The 17195-nt window shown below is 45.9% G+C and overlaps 1 protein-coding gene across 1 annotated transcript in view; it reads left to right on the top strand.

Annotated features, from left to right (window-relative positions):
• The window catches only part of LOC143927699 (polycystin-1-like protein 2), a 67130-nt gene extending 50631 nt beyond the window's left edge, over window positions 1-16499 (top strand). Inside the window, exons 13-23 of the mRNA XM_077451970.1 lie at window positions 951-1181; window positions 2755-2856; window positions 2976-3154; window positions 3243-3389; window positions 6110-6309; window positions 7848-8047; window positions 8156-8297; window positions 10972-11194; window positions 14193-14400; window positions 14527-14617; window positions 16276-16499. Coding sequence (XP_077308096.1) covers window positions 951-1181; window positions 2755-2856; window positions 2976-3154; window positions 3243-3389; window positions 6110-6309; window positions 7848-8047; window positions 8156-8297; window positions 10972-11194; window positions 14193-14400; window positions 14527-14617; window positions 16276-16310 — 1758 coding nt within the window. The 3' untranslated portion in view covers window positions 16311-16499. The remainder of the gene's footprint in view (window positions 1-950; window positions 1182-2754; window positions 2857-2975; window positions 3155-3242; window positions 3390-6109; window positions 6310-7847; window positions 8048-8155; window positions 8298-10971; window positions 11195-14192; window positions 14401-14526; window positions 14618-16275) is intronic.
• Window positions 16500-17195: the final 696 nt, after the last annotated feature.

The following is a 17195-nucleotide window of genomic DNA, read 5'->3' as shown; positions in this document are numbered from 1 at the left end:
AAGCCTAGATTAAGGTTCACCTGTAGGTCCAAGAAATATCTCCTAAACCTATACGATTTAGGAGATATTTACCCGAAGACAGCCACCTCTGTGTACGGCGCATGCGCACTGGGCAGGCCGCAGATCGTGGCGATATGCCGCGAGTGACAGCTCCCATGCGAGTGACGGAGCAGGGAGACCCACCAAGAAGATGGACGCTCGGAACTACAGGGGACAGCGGTGACATCACTGGCTCCTGTGTCAGGTAAGTGACACATAATGGACTACTATGCAAAGCATAGTAGTCCATTATGCTTTACCTTTGCAGGGAATCAAAGAGGAAGTAAACCCATCAGGGTTTACTTCCTCTTTAACATTTAATACAATAAGGAATTCTGACTTTTTTTTCCAACTTTCATAGCATGCGTTATCTGGGTCAGTGAATCAAAAGTGTCAAAGCCACAGACTGTCAGGCTACTAGCATTTTCAAAAGGAGGTCAGCAATGGTAGCCTCTTTTTTGTAGGTTTGTACTGCCTGCAGTAGGGAAAAACTACCAAGTCTTATCGAAGAAATGTTTTTTACCCACAGTGAACTTTTGAGGTGCCCCCAGGCAAAAGCCACGCCAATACAATATTAAAAATTCAGGGGAACTAAACTCATCTTTATAATTTATTGATACTTTATTGACATCTTTATAATTTGTTGATACAAATGATTAAAACTAGACATAAGCCAGACTACAAACTTGTGACATTAAAGAAAAGAAAGAAGACGTTTTTTTTTAAGAAATACTTCCTACTGGAGTATTTTGGTAGGAGAAGGTCCTGAAAGAGAACCACGTATTTATGCAAGCTTACTTATAGATGATTTTCCCTATTATTTTGCCATACTTTCTTTGTTGAATCTAAATCTTCCACTGGCTAACCTATGTCCTTTCGGCCCGTGTGTCCTTCTTCTGTGTGTGTTGTAGGTTGGCCCCCAGACCACCACAGACGCAGTCCAGTGTCTCTGCAATCACCTCTCATTCTTCGGGGGTTCGTTCATGGTGCTCCCAGTGCAGATCGATGTCACCCGTACAGCAGAATATTTTTCTCAGATCTCACAGAATCCTGTCATTGTCATATTGCTGGCATGCTTCTACGTTTGCTACATTCTTGGTGTCCTATGGGCACGGCGGATGGACCTCAGGGACCAGATGCAGGTAATGGTACTTACACATTGTATTTGTTTTGGACACCAGGAGTCCTGTGCGGGTAGCTTTTGGGGCAGATATTTAAAGCATCTCCTTCACCCCAAATCCATCCCTAGCACTTAAGCTCAAGTTTAATCTGCTTTTGTATTTCACCTTCCTTGGCTGCCCCCCCCCCATCGACATGGTAAGAGAATTTTTGAGTAAAATAGTTTTCACTATGTTGCTTATTTTTAGACCCATAAAGTTCATCTGTATATCTCTGTGCTCCTCGGTGCAATAAATGTGCACTCTGGCTGTGCCGGAATGATTGGCTTCCATGCACATGTAAAGGATGATATCATCCCAGACTGGCCAATCTAGAGGCCAAAAAACCCGGCACCTTGTGTACTCATTGGAAGACTTTCTAACACCCCCTCTTTCAGTGACAAACAAAATATTTGCCTGGTAGAAGCATTCATCTCACTTGAAGGACTTTTTGGTACATTTAATGGTTAAAAGCATCAAATACAACCAGTGCACTTCAGGGGAAAAGCCTTTGGTATTATGTAATGCTTTTAGCCATTAAATGTTCCGAAACATGCTTAAAGTGAAATGAAAATTTGTACCAGGCACTACACATCTAACAAATTAGTCTAATGCCGCGTACACATGACCGGACTTTCCGGCAGACTAGGTCTGACGGTCTTCCCGACGGACTTTTGGAGGAGTTCCGACGGACTTTTGGAGGAGTTCCGACGGACTTTCCAAATGAACCGACTTGGCCACACACAATCACACCAAAGTCCAACGGATTAGAACGCGATGACGTACGACCGGACTAGAATAAGGAAGTTTATAGCCAATAGCTACCCTAGCGTCGGTTTGCATCCGTTGGACTAGCATACAGACGAGTGGATTTCTCCATATCAGGGGAAGTGCGAACTAATAACAAATTTGATTGAAAAGGATAATAATTAATAACAATCAATAAAACAATTAAATACATACAGGGATATATAAATTATCAGAAACCTTCCATGTAGAGATTCTGCAGGAAGGCGCTTACCATCTGACCCTACGCTCACCAATAGCTACCCATAAAAAAAAAAAATTGGATGGGTAGCTATTGGTGAGCGTAGGTTCATACATTTTGTTCCACACTTATTGGCTGGCCTTCAGTGTGTCTGGGGATTCAGATAGCAGATGGTAAGCGCCTTCCTGCAGAATCTCTACATGGAAGGTTTCTGATAATTTATATATCCCTGTATGTATTTAATTGTTTTATTGATTGTTATTAATTATTATCTTTTTCAATCAAATTTGTTATTAGTTCGCACTTCCCTTGATGAAGCTAACGCGAAACATGTTGGGATAAAGTGCTGTCAACATTCCATCCTCTGCTTCTAGGACCCCTTCTATATAAAAAAATGTCTGTGCATAGTTTTGTGCTATTGCAGTATATGTGATATTTTAATTGTATTTCAATAAATTATAAGATTCCTTTTAACAATCTTCCTGTATTTCATTGGTATGAAAGCACCATAAAAATCCACCCCTTGCCTCATTTTCTTTGTAATGGTATAACTATTATTTCTTTTTCCAGAATCGAGTAATGGTACCTCGAGATAATGATCCTTGTGGATTATACCTCTATCAGTTAACCGTGCATACCGGGCATCGGCAGGGGGCAGGTACCAGTGCCAAGGTGAGAAAAACTGAACTTCATTGTTTTTTCTTACAATGTTAACCATCAAATCAATGTAATTGAGAACAGTGGTCTGCAGAACATCATTGGCACACACGTGATATCCTGTTTATTTCTAGGTGTACCTGTCTATCAGTGGATTACATGGTCAGTTTGGCCCGATTCTCCTATCAGACGCCAAATCTAAAGTGTTCAATAAAGGCAGAAATGATATCTTCCTACTTTTTTTGCCGTATCCTCTGGGTGAGATTAAGAGCATCACGCTCAGCCATGATGGTTCAGGTCCTCATAAAAGATGGTGAGATGACAGTCTGATAGTAAAGGCTGCAAGTTTAATGCCACCTTCATGAGACTTTACCTGGGTCTCTTTTTTTTTTCTACCACAGGTATGTAACCCAAGTGAAGGTCCAAGATGTCCAACTAAGGAAAACCTGGTACTTTCTGTGCAATGCATGGCTAGTGGAACCAGCGAAAGGAGACACTTCCAGCAAGATCTTCAAAGCTGCTACTGATCAAGAGTTAGGAAGTTTTAGGTAACCAAATACTGATAGCGGGAAGGAGATGATAGAGTACATGATTATTTATACTGTATCTTTAGCCAAAAACCCTTTCTTTTAGTTTTTGGATAAACAAAGGAAGGATTAGACCTTGTTTAGCCCCTGTACACACGGTCGGAGATTTCGACAACCAAATCCGTCGGATTTTGTCCGTCGGATTTTGCCCGACGGATCTTGTCCGAAACTGTTGCATACACACGGTCGGACTAATGCCGCTTACACACGGTCGAACTGTATGACGTACTTAGTCCGTCATACAATCCGACGGACAATCCGGCATACTTTCCACTGAACGGACTTGACCACACACGGATACACAAACAGTCCGACGAAAGCTTGCGCGATGACGTGTACAGCACGTATGACAGGGCTAGAAATAGGAAGTCCAAGACACAGCAAAGCCCTGTAAATCCTTTCTGGGCATGCGCCATTCTTAGTCCGTCGGACTAGCATACTGACGACCGTATTGTCCGCTGAAACCAAAGTACGACGGAAAGATTTTTGGAAAAAAACTAAATTCTTAGTACTCCTGGCTGCACGCTGAAAAAGTCCGCTGAAGCCCACACACGAGCGGATTGTCCGCTGAAATGTGTTTCAACGGACTAAGTACGTCATACAGTTCGACCGTGTGTACGCGGCATAAGTTGTCGAAAAATCCAATCATTCAGAACGTGGTGACGTAATTTCGTTACGATGGGACTACGTTCAGGCTAGTAGCCAATAGCTTTGATATAGGAATTTGATCTGAGCATGCGTGGCACTTGGTCCGATCAAAATTCTCTACACATGATCGGAGAATGTCCGATCGAACCAGTTGGTCGGAAAATATTTCCAACAAGTTGGAAAATTGGGTCCGACGGATATTCCGACGGAATCAGTCCGATGCATACCACACACAGTCGGATTATCCGACAACACGGTCCGATAGGACACATTCCGACGGAATCCCCGACCGTGTGTACAAGGGCTTAGACATGTGACAAGATTTGGTGATAGTTCCACCTCCTTCGTGCAAACAGGTGGTATAATTTTCATCATACTAACACACGGCTATTGGCTGTGTCAACTTGGGGCTCAGCAGTCAGGGTGCGGTAAAACTGTGGCTCATCCGCCTGTTTTTGTTGTGTTTGTTGCTTCTCAGTGTTGCTGAACTCCATTGCTGCCTATTTGCAGCCACTAGTCTACATGAAGTCTAGCGATGGCTGTATAGGATTTCCCAAGGTAGGTTTTCTAACAGGGAAAACAGTGGACCATGCCTGCTTAACAACTTGCTGACTGAGGTACACTCAGTCACATTATTAGGTGGTACACCTGTTCAATTGCTTGGTAACACAAATTGCTAATCAGCCAATCACATGGCAGCAAATCAATGTTTTTAGGCATCTAGAGGTGGTGAAGGCAACTTGCTGAAGTTAAAACCGAGCATCAGAATGGAGAAGAAAGGAGATTTACAGTAATTTACTTTGAAGGTGGCATGGTTGTTGGTGCCAGGTGGGCTGGTCTGGGTATTTCATAAATTGCTGATCTACTGGGATTTTTCAGTCCAGTGCGCGGCAGTTGTGTGGAGGAAAATACCTTGTCAGAGATCAGAGGAGAATGGGCAGACTGGTTCCAGATGATAGAAAGCCAACAATAACTCAAATAACCACTCATTACAACTCCTACCAATACAAATCCACCCCCCTGCTGAAATCCCCCCTCCCAGCACAAATCTCTGTCCCTACCATCCCCCAAATCCCCCCAACACAAAGGCTCCCCCCAAAAAAAACACCCTTCCTAGCACAAGTCATCCGCCCCTCAAAATTCCCCTCCAAGTACACATTCTCTCCCCCCTACTCCAAATCCCCCTCCTAGCACAAACATCTCCCCTCCTAGCACAAACATCCCTCAGTCATCCCTACTAGCACAAATCCCCCTGCAAAAAAAAATATCCTCCTAGCACAAATACCCTTCCCCCCTCGGCCATATTCCCTCTTATAGCACAACAAACCCCCCCAAATTGCCCCTCCCAACACAAATCCCCCTGAACCACCACTCCTAGCACACCCTTCCCCCTGATTTGCCCTTTTAGAACAATTATTTCCCCTCTGGTGCCCCCCCCCCCCCTTCATACGGATGTGTCTGTGTACGGAGCTCGCTCTGCTAAGCGGGGGAATCGCTCCGTCGATCCCCGCTGAGCAGGAAGATGACAGGTCTGTCTCTGCACAATGCGCAGGGACGGACCTGTCAGAGCGCCGCTCTCCCCTATGGGAGATTGGATGACGACGGACCGCAGAGTCCTCACCCGATCCGCAGACGGGTTGAAAAGTCGTTTTTTTTTTCTCCGCCACACTTTTTCGGACTGGAGCAGGTCGGATGTCAGCGGACATCTCCCCACTGACATCCTGACGCTCCATAGATCTCTATGGAGTGCCCGTTCGGGTCCACCTAAAAAACTGACAGGTGGACCTGAACGGATCATTCGTGTGAAAGGGGCCTTCCTCTGAACAAAAATCCCCCCATCCCCAATCACCACACGGGGCCCCTCAGCTCACACGATACCACAATGCCCAGGGCAGCCGCCCCTTCTGCCCACTGCTTGTCCCGGCCCTCTGGCACGGGATTACTGTTGATGGACATTGTTCTTGGTTTTAATAAAAAAAAAAAAGGTTTGGTCTGAGGTTTTCACATGTCCTGTGTATGTTCTCTCCCGCAAGGAATATCTTCATGAAGAAAACGTTACGGGGCTTGCGCGATGACAACATCTGGATGTCAGTCATCAGTCACCAGGCGCGCAGCGTATTCACCCGTATTCAGAAAATCTCCTGCTGCATGTGTCTTTTCCTCTGTACCATGGTCATCAATCTGATGTTCTGGGAAATGCCTCAATCCAACTACCCCATAATCTTCAGTATGGGTAAGTGCCTGTTATCTGAATTCTCAAACATCAACACCTGCCAAGATATCTGGGGACGTTTTCTTGAAGAGGCCCTGTCACCAACATAAATATGAGCGGGTAAAAGCACAAAATCAAGTATTTTTACTTCCTACTTGCAGTGTTTTTACTTTATATAAATTAATTTTGTTCACTTGCAACATGCCTTTGAACTTGTTATGCCGCGTGCACACGAGCGGACTGTATGGCATACTTAGTCCGTCATACAATCCGACGGACAGTCCTTCATACTTTCGACTGAACGGACTTGACCACACACGGATACCCAAACAGTCCGTCGAAAGCTTGCGCGATGACGTGTACAGCACGTACGACGGGACTAGAAATAGGAAGTCCAATACACAGCAAAGCACCCTTCCGCCGTGTAAATCCTTTCTGGGCATGCGCCATTCTTAGTCCGTCGAACTAGCCTACTGACGAGCGGTTTGTCCGCTGAAACCAAAGTACGACGGACAGAATTTCGAAAAATCCGAAATTCTTAGTACGCCAGACTGCACGCTGAAAAAGTCCGCTGAAGCCCACACACGAGCGGACTGTCCGCTGAAATGGGTTTCGACGGACTAAGTACGCCATACAGTCCGCACGTGTGTACGCGGCATTAGACTACTCAAATGCCTTGTACACACGATCGGACTTTCCGACAACAAAACAGTGGATTTTTTTTTTTTTCCGAAGGATGTTGGCTCAAACTTGTCTTGCATACGCACGGTCACACAAATGTTGTCGGAAATACCAAACGTGGGAACGCGGTGACGTACAAGAGGTACGACGAGCAGAGAAAAAGGAAGTTCAATAGCCAGTGCGGCTCCTTCTGCTTGATTCCGAGCACGCGTGAATTTTTGTGCGACACCATCGGAATTTCCAACAACAAAGTGAAGTTGGCGGAAAATTTGAGAACCTGCTCTCATTTTTTTTTTTTTGTCCAGAAATTCCGACAGTAAATGTTCGTAAATATACCATTGAGTGTGTTGATTCTACCAGATATGTATATGTATAATGCAGAAGAGGAGAAGGGGAGGTATTCTGTCATCTACTCCTAGAGTGACAACACTGCCTCTCAATAGATATAGTACAGCCAGTGGGCATTTTTACCATAGGACAGGTAGGGTGTCACTGGTAGGTTCACCGGGTAAAAAAAAGGAAATGTAATTGTAAAAAATGTAAAAATGTGACGTTCCCAAAAACCACACAGTCGATAAATCTTGCCGCATATAAGAATTCCAATAGGAAATTATATAAAATGTGTATCAACGCGCAGCAACTCAAAAACCCCCGAGCCATAAATGCTACAGATCCAATTGTACCTAGCAATCTCAGACCAGGCATGTATACCAAACAGCCAGCTTCCTCACCGGGTTCATTCACATTTACCACACTCCCATGCTCCCGCCAGGTTTTCGGGTTAACTGCGCCCACTTACGGGATGACGTCGCTATTAGCATCATAGATTTTTGTGATTGTGTTTAGGTATGCATTAACCTTTCTTTCATATATTACAGGTGACATCAACATAACCTGGAGAGACATCATGATAGCGATTGAAAGTGCCCTGCTCATGTTTCCCGTCAACCTGCTCATCATCTACATCTTCAGAAACACTCAGCCCAAGGCACGCAAATCAGGAGATAAGAAAGACAACAAAACTGCCAATGCCAAAAAGGGCCCATCCAGCCAGCAGAGTCTGGCCACCATACTAGAGGTGAGGTTACAGATGAGGCTCAGTGGTCTTTGACCTCCAGTGGTATGAATGGTAGTTTTCTGTCCTGTGGCATAAATATTCCTTCCTTTTTTTTAAACTTTTTTTAAGAACTTGTCAACGGTGGCACGAACACTGAGCCAAAACTCGTGGAATAATATGGAAGTGGACCTAAACCAAGAGCCAAGTCCAGACTTTACCGTTCTTCTACAGATCATCTCACAGCTGCTGCAAAAGCAAATACCATCTGGAAGTAAGTCTAATGCCGCGTACACACAATCGGAATTTCGAACAGAAAAAGACCGATGAGAGCTTTTCATCGGAAAATGCGACCGTGTGTATGCTCCATCGGAATTTAGCTGGCCGAATTTCCGCCAGCCAAAAATTGATAGCATGTTCTCAATTTTCCAGACGGAAAAACTTTCTATCGGAAATTCTGATTGTGTGTATGCAATTGCAGACACGACAAAAATCACGCATGCTCAGATTCATCTATGAGATGGACGCTATTGGCTACTGGCTATTGAACTTCCTTTTTTCTAGTCCCGTCGTACGTGTTGTATGTCACCGCGTTCTAAGCGATCAGAATTTGGTGTGACCGTGTGTAGGCAAGACAGCTTGAGCGGAATTCCGTCGGGAAAACCATCAGAGCTTTTTCTGACGAGAATTATGATCGTGTGTACGATGGGGGAATCACTCCCGCTGAGCTTTTGTATTCTGCCCGCTGTAAGCTTTCCCTGTCGGCAGAATATAATGATTAAAGTGGAGTTCCACCCAAAAATGGAACTTCTGCTTTAAGCACTCCTCGCTCCCTTACATGCCACATTTGGCATGTCATTTTTTTTGGGGGGGGGGGGGGAGTAGGGGCTTCGTTAGGGGGACTTCCTGTCCCACCTTGTCCTTCCACCCAGGGACCGCCAAGGTGACTCCACCTTTCGCCTTAGGCGGCCCCTCCCTCTAGGCGATCTCCTGGGACATGTGACAGGTCCCAGGAGATTGCCTGTCCACTCCGGGAGCGCAGCGTGACTCGTGCATGAGCCGTGCGTGCCCGGCCGTGAAGCCAAAAGCTGTCACGGCCGGGTGCCCAGAGTGGCAATGGAGGCGCCGGCAGAGAGGAGGGGGAGAGGAGCGACGCCTCGTTCGGCTGGAATCGCTGGACCGTGGAACAGGTGAGTGTCTGTTTATTAAAAGTCAGCAACTACGCTTTTTATAGCTGCTGACTTTTAATAAACAGAAAAAGCCTGGAACGCTGCTTTAACCTCCCTGGCGGTTTGATTATTTCAGATTTTAGGTGCTGAAAGCGGTAAAATTATTTTGCATGGAAATTTGGCGTTTTATATTGTAGCTCAATTCTGCGAGTGATTCCAATTTATTATCGCTGTTTTCTAGCTGGTCTAAAACCATTTTTGATGTAAAGGGACAGTTTTGGTTGCTATGGACAATCTCCAGTTTCCAGGCATAAAGAACAGTTTTTATATTATAAAACTGCATGCAGGACACTGGACAGAACACTAGGGACAAAGGGGATGTGAAATAATTACATACAGCAATGTAATCTGTAAGATTACATTATACTGTATGTATACTGTGTGTTTTACTTTTTGAATTTGGCGCCGTTCTCTGTCCCCATGCGTCGCAATGCTCGCAGGGAACGGATCTCGGCTCCGTGATAGATCAAGCAGAGGACGGCTCGCTCATACAGCAGCGGGGGGGGGGACATCGCTGGATCCAGGAGACAAGGTAAGTAACCTCTTCCTGGATTCAGCGATGCGGTCCCGAGTCTGGCTCGGGGGTTACCGCTAATGGTACAACATTTTCACCCCGAGCCAGACTCGGGAATACCGCCAGGGGGGTTAATGTTGCCAGCTATAGCTGGCATTGTTCAGGAAAAACCCAAGAGTCTGCTGTTACACAAGCAAATCCATAGATACATGGAATGTATTTGTTTTTTAAATTTTAATAAATTTGCAAAGATTTCAAACAAACTTCTTTCACGTTGTTATTATGGGGTATTGTTTGTAGAATTTTGAGGAAAATAATGAATTTTATTCATTTTTGAATAAGGCTGTAACATAACAAAATGTGTAAAAAGTGAAGCACCGGGGTCCCTGCATGCTAACGCTATTCAAATTAAATATTATATATTTTTTATTATTTTTCATTTGTTATTCACTATCGAGTACCGAGAGAGTCCATTTAAACCCAAAGCCTGAGGCCGCGTACACACGCGCGGACTGTTCGCCCAACTTTGTCCGCTGAACAGTGTTTGGGCGGACAGTCCGCTCGTGTGTGGGCTTTCAGCGGACAGTTTCAGCGGACAGTTTGACGGACAAGGTTTTTCGGAAATTCCGTAAAACTGTCCGCTGAAACGTTGTTTCAGCGAACAGTCCGCTCGTGTGTAGGCTTGTTCGTCAAACAAAGTTGCGCGCATGCTCAGAAAGGATTTTCACGCCGAAAGTTATAATGCAGTGTATAGGACGTCGTATTTTTCGTCCCGTCGTACGTGCCGTTCACGTCATCGCGCACGGTTTCAGCAAACTGTTCGTTCGTCGTGTGTGGCCATGTCCGTCCATGCTAATTTTGAGCGGACTGTTTGCCGAAACTGTTGGACGGACAAAGTTGGGCGAACAGTCCGCCCGTGTGTACGCGGCCTTATAGGTGTGGATGTTTAGGGGTCAGCATCAGCAACTGCCCAGACACTTCCACATCTTCTAGCATTCTACAATTTTGTGGAACAGAGTAGAGGCCTTTTTTTTTTTTTTTTTAAATCAGAAATGCGAAAAGATAAATCAAAAAATATTTTCTGATAAAAGTAAAAACATTTGCTTCAAATGCGTTCTGCTACTAAATTATATGAACGTTTCGCTTTAAGATGTCTAGGTCATGATCAGGAAGTTTCATGATATTGGGTTTTTTTTTTCCTTTAGCCCTGACAGTCTCCGTACCGTTGGCTCAGCTCTCTGGTGAAGAGTTGCATGCCTTGTTCTGTGGGAATTATGTCTCTCAGAAGCTCAATAAAGTGTCTACTGATCTTAGGCAACTGGAGAACCAGCAAGTCCTAGACAAGCAGCAGTACGAAGAGTTCTCTACACAGCTACAAGCGCTAATGAATGTCCTGGAAAAATCCATACCGCCAGTGCCCGTACAAAGGTGAGCCGCACGTTGGGGGATCCCTGGAGTGCCAGACCTCCACAATGGAGGAAATATTGAATATTTGATTATGCTCACAACCATTGCATAGTCAACAAAAGACATCTACGCACCAGCAAACAGCAAACTTAAAAATAGGAGTAATGTTACACCCATATAACCAAATTGCCTAAGTACCAGGAAGCCTAACTACAAACTAACTATATACCATATGTACAAAAATGGGGAACACGGTTAAAATGGAGATGCAGGAAACAGATGGGAAGGGGAGAACCAGGACTAGGGTTGCCTCCTTTTCTTCAAGTCAAACCCGAACACTTTAGCGGCACGCAGCAATTTTTTTTACAGTATAAACTATACATATATGTTGCAATTAAATAATATTTCTAATTGTATGAAGTTAATAACAAGAGTCCATAGAGTTCCCCTTTGCATCTGAATGCGAAGAGTTTTCTCTTATATCTGAACTCGCAGAGTTCGATTATGCCGCATACACACAATCGGAATTCTCGTCGGAAAAAGCTCTGATGGTTTTCTCGTCGGAATTCCGACGGAATTCCGCTCAAACTGTCTTGCCTACACCAAATTCCGTCCTAGAAAAAGGACGTTCAATACCCAGTAGCCAACAGCTTCTATCTCGTAGGTGAATCTGAGCATGCGTGAGTTTTTGCGTGTCGGAATTGCATACACACGATCGGAATTTCCGATGGAAAGTTTATCTATCGGGAAAATTGAGAACATGCCATCAAATTTTTGCTGGTGGGAATTTTCCGATGAAAAGATCTCATCGGACTTTTGCTGGCCGAAATTCCGATCGTGTATACGCGCCATTACACTATAAGAGGAGACTCTGCAGACTCTGATATAAATTAGAACTCTGGTGCCTCTGACATAAGGGATGTTCTGGCAACCCTGATTTATGGGGGAACACTGATGTATGGAGAGGAATCTGATGTAATGGGGAATAACTGCAGCTCCTGGTTTAAAGGGGAACTCTGATGTAAGGGTGTCTCTGGTAACCACAAACCCCACTTACATCAGAGTTCCCTGCATTCCCTTTAAATCAGTGTTTCTAGAGCCCCCTTTACATCAGAGTCTTCAGAGTTTCCCCTTACATCTGAGTCCGCAGTGTTCTGCCTTACACTTTAAGGGGGAGCTCTGTGGACTCTAATGTAAAGGCAAACTCTGATGTAAGGGGTGCTCTGAGGACCCCGATTTAACTTAGTGTATTCATTCAGAGGCAAGAGAGAGAAGAGGGGAGGGGGGAGGCTTCAGTCACAGACGGGAATGGAGCTCACTCACCCCTTGGCAGTCAGCACCTCTCAACCAGATCTGTCTGCGGCTGCTGGGTTTCCCATCCCCACTTTCTTTTGCTGGGGCACAGCGCTGGGGACTGCAGTGTAGGCAGACACAAAAGGGTAGAGGTGGGAGGAAGAGGTGTATATCGATCACTCTCTCCTCTCCCGTCTGGAGGGGGGGGGGGGTTGTTAGTGCTAGCTTTGGACAGTGTGTAAAGAGAGTGTAACACACACTCTCAGCTTAGACAACTGCAGCCAGCAGCCCTGCTGGGAAGCCAAGTTCCGGTCTGAATAATTGGTCCCAGTTTCAGGTGGTCTGAAACCCGGACACATGATTCAAAACCCGAACTGTCTGGGTGAATCCAGGCCAGGTGGCAACCCTAACCAGGATTGGAATCATGTAAATGTGGAGCAGAAATCAGACAGCAGGGTAAATGGCATATAGCTGGCAGCAAACAAGGCAAAACACTAATGCAAAGTGCAATGGCAGAGGAGGACTTATATACCCGCCCAGCAGCCAGCATCAGGTGGAGACTAGAAACTGCTGGTTGCTGGGAATCACAGTGTTGCTAGCAGGTGATTCAGATCCTAATATATAGTCACTATGCCCTGTGAGTAGGCTCTGCGGTGTCGCAAATTTCACAGAACCTGCCTACTGAACTACAGAGGTGCTGAGAAGAGGGTTTTAGGAGGCGGAGTCAGTGCATTAATCTCTTTTTGAAGGCCGCAACTATAGGATATGTAGTTCTTAAAAACTGAAAGTAAACAGCAGAGAAGAAACTGCAAAGCATGTCAGGAATCCTGGAAGTTGTGGAAAGAGATGTCCAGCAGACAGGCAGCACTAGGGTTGTTTAGGGTTGAATATACACTTTGACAGGCAGCACTAGGGTTGAGACAGGCAGCACTAGGGTTGTTTAGGGTTGGATATACACTTTGACAGGTAGCATTAGGGTTGGGACAGGCAGCACTAGCGTTGTTTAGGGTTGGATATACACTTTTGGGACTTGAAGAGGTAGCTTCTAAGGAAGTGTTATATGTCTTTTAAAGTGGTTGTAAACCCTTACAACACACTTTGACCTACAGGTAAGCCTATATTAAGGCTTACCTGTAGGTCCAAGAAATATCTCCTGAACCTATACGGTTTAGGAGATATTTGCCCGAAGACAGGCACCGCTGTCTATGGCGCATGCGCCGTAGACAGTGGCACGCCGGCGCACTGAGCGCGGCATCGCCAACGACGAAGATGCCGCAGGTGTCGGCTCCCGTGCGCATGCGCGGGAGTGACGTCATCGCAGCTTCGCCGAATGACAGAGGCGGAGCTGCGAGGCCCCACCGAGAAGATGGATGCGCCGGACTACAGGGGACAGCAGTGACTTCGCTGGCTCCTGTGTCAGGTAAGTGACACATAATGGGCTACTATGTGATGCATAGTAGTCCATTATGCTTTGCCTTTGCAGGGAATGAAAGAGGAAGTAAACCCATCAGGGTGATAGTGCTAGTCACTTATACTTACCTCACCGGCACCAGCATCTTCTCCCCAGGTTTTTGCTTTTTTGCTGGCTGGCAGGGGATGACTTAACTCTTCTGCATGCGCAGGAGCCAGCCATTCCGGCACACAGGGCTTGCAGTGGTAAGGTAAACTGGGCTGTGCATGCACTATATTCCACGCAGTTTATACCTATAAAACTGTACTTCTACAGGTCCCCTCAAAAGAAGGCAAAGAAAAAGAAGCTTCTCCCTTGGTGGTTCCTGTACATTGGGTGGTTCCTTCTGATATCAATAAGCATTGTGTCCACCTACTTCACCATGATGTACGGATTCCTGTATGGGAAGCAAAGCTCTATCCGATGGATTGTCTCCATGGCTCTGTCACTCTTCCAGAGCATCTTCATTCTGCAGCCTCTCAAGGTGAGTGATGGCTTTCAAGTCCTTTTCTACCCTAGCTTTCCAGGAAACATTCCCATACACAATTTTTTTTTTTTTACGTTGCTAATGATGGTGTTTTCTCAAAAGTCAATTGTGTGTCATTGACAGGTGGTGGGATTTGCAGTGTTCTTTGCTTTGGTGATGAAAAAGGTGGAGGAAGATGAAGACGATCTTCTGGATGGAGAATTGGGACTACCAGGTTGGTCTCCTGGATCATCAATCCAGCGTTTCATTAAACAAATTCCTTAATTTATTTTATTTTATTTTTTAACCACTTGCTTACTGGGCACTTAAACCCCCCTCCTGCCCAGACCAATTTTCAGCTTTCAGCGCTGATGCACTTTGAATGACAATTGCGCGGGCATACAACACTGTACCCAAATGAAATTTTTATCATTTTTTTCCCACAAATAGAACTTTCTTTTGGTGGTATTTAATTAAAGCTGTGAGTTTTATTTTTTGCTAAACAAACAAAAAAAGATGCAAAAAAAAAAAAATCATGTTTAATAGTTTGTTATAAAATTTTGCAAACAGGTCATTTTTCTCCTTCAGTGAAGTGCACTGATGAGGCGGCACTGATAGGCTGCACTGGTGGGCACTGATAGGCTGCATTGGTGGGCACTGATAGGCTGCACTGGTGGGCACTGATAGGCATAGTTAAGGCGGCACTAATAGGCACAGATAAGGCGGCACCGATGGGCACAGATAAGGCGGCACCGATGGGCAAAGATGGGCACAGATAAGATGGCACGGATGGGTGGCACAGATGGGTGGCACGGATAGGTGGCATGGATGGGTGGCACTAAGGGGCACTGATAGGTACCACTGATAGATGGGACTGATGGGCACTGATAGGTGGCACTGATAGGTGGCTCTGATAGGTGGCATTGCTGGGCACTGATGGGCGGCACTGATGGGCACTGGTAGATGACACTGATGGGCACGGATACGTGGCACTGGGGTGCAGCACCTTTGTTGAGGCAGATTGTGGGCACTGCTGGGTGGCACTGTGGGCACTGCTAAGTGGCACTGGTGGGTGGCACTGTGGGCACTGCTGGGTGGCACTGTGGGCACTGCTGGGTGGCACTATGGGCACTGCTGGGTGGCACTGACAGGGGGCACTTATTTTTTATTGAGGTGGCACTGGCAGGGGGCAGGTGGGCACTGGCAGGGGGCAGGTAGGCACTGGCAGGGCTGGCCGCGATCGGGACTGATGTCCCGATCACGGCCGCCGGTGATCGGCTCTTTTTTTTCTCCTCGCGCTGTCAGCGCGAGGAGGAATAATAGCTGATTACCGGCTCCGTTGTATCACATGATCAGCTGTCATTGGCTGACAGCTGATCACGTGATAGGGGGTCGGGATCGACCCCTTGCTCGGATCGGTGATCAGGCGAGTCTCATAGACTCGCCGATCACAGAGCGTGCCGCGCGGGCCCCTCAGGGGGCGTGCAGGCCACTCGTGCAGGGGACGACGTCAATAGACGTAGTCCCGGCAAAGGAGGTCCGCGCTGTAGCCGTCATTCGGCTATAGCACGGGTCTCAAGTGGTTAAAGACAACTCCAGCCAAAATGTTTGAATAGACTGGGGAAGGGTTAACACCTCTGTTTTATCTCCATTTGTGGAGACCTAATCTCATTATTTGTACTGGGGCCAATATCACCGAGAGAGAAAGTGAGGGGGCAATATAACATTTTACAGTTGACCCTGAAACAGGAATCTGTAAGGAAAGAGTCAAGATCAGAATGGTGTGCTAAACAGTAGGTGACCATTAATGGTGCTTTAAGAACACCTAGAACACTCCTGGACCTCCATTATTTAGCCTGAGCCTAACGCTCTTCATTTCTTTTATTGTTGCAGAGGAATATCAGACCTTTGATGACACGGCATTGTGACAGCTTAAGTAGACAACAGATATCAAATGCATTGCCCGGATATTGGATCTACCTTAATCTCTGCTCCGTGGAAGACAATTTTTAACTAAGCTGAGCCAGAGCCCCGAAAAACAGTGAAGATCGGTTTTATTGTACATCAAAATTGAAGTGTAGCGCTAAAAATAGTGAAGTGATAGGTCCTTAGCAATATGTAAAAAAGGGACAACAGCAGTGACCATTGGTCAAGGGATGAATGTTCACGTATATGAGTCCACTCAAGGGGCTGTATCTTCTAACACCAGCTTGCAATCCAAATAACCTCTACTTCAAAGGCTAATATACACAAATAAGAGAATGGGTACTCTTACCTTAACTGGTGGACACATACACCATAAGGCAATGCGTCATATGAGCTTGAGAGGCTAAGTAGCCAATAATGGTCGGTGCCCAACTCAATGGTGTCACCCAAACTGTGGCTCGGATCCATGTCCGCTTTGATTGGAGTCCACAATTCCAAGTAGGCAGCTCCAAAATGGATGGATGGCCAGAATTGATCCAGGTGGCCCCAAGGGGCTTGAGACATCATCACCTGGATCAATTCTGGCCATCCATCCATTTCAGAGCTGCCTACTTGGAATCGTGGACTCCAATCAAAGCGGACATGGATCCGAGCCACAGTTTGGATGATATCATTGAGTCGGGCACCGACCATCATTTGCTACTTAGCCTCTCAAGCACATATGACACATTGCCTTATGGTGTATGTGTCCACCAGTTAAGGTAAGAGTACCCATTCTCTTATCTGTGTATATTAGCCTTTGAAGTAGAGGTTATTTGGATTGCAAGCTGGTCTGAGCCCTTGTACACACTGTCGGACATTTCGACAACCAAATCCGTCGGATTCTG

This window comes from Lithobates pipiens, unplaced genomic scaffold, assembly GCF_037356315.1.
Source record: "Lithobates pipiens isolate NorthernLeopardFrog02 unplaced genomic scaffold, aLitPip1_a1.2 Scaffold_10, whole genome shotgun sequence".
Lineage (NCBI taxonomy): Eukaryota > Metazoa > Chordata > Amphibia > Anura > Ranidae > Lithobates > Lithobates pipiens.
This window is presented reverse-complemented; position numbering and strand designations above follow the sequence as displayed.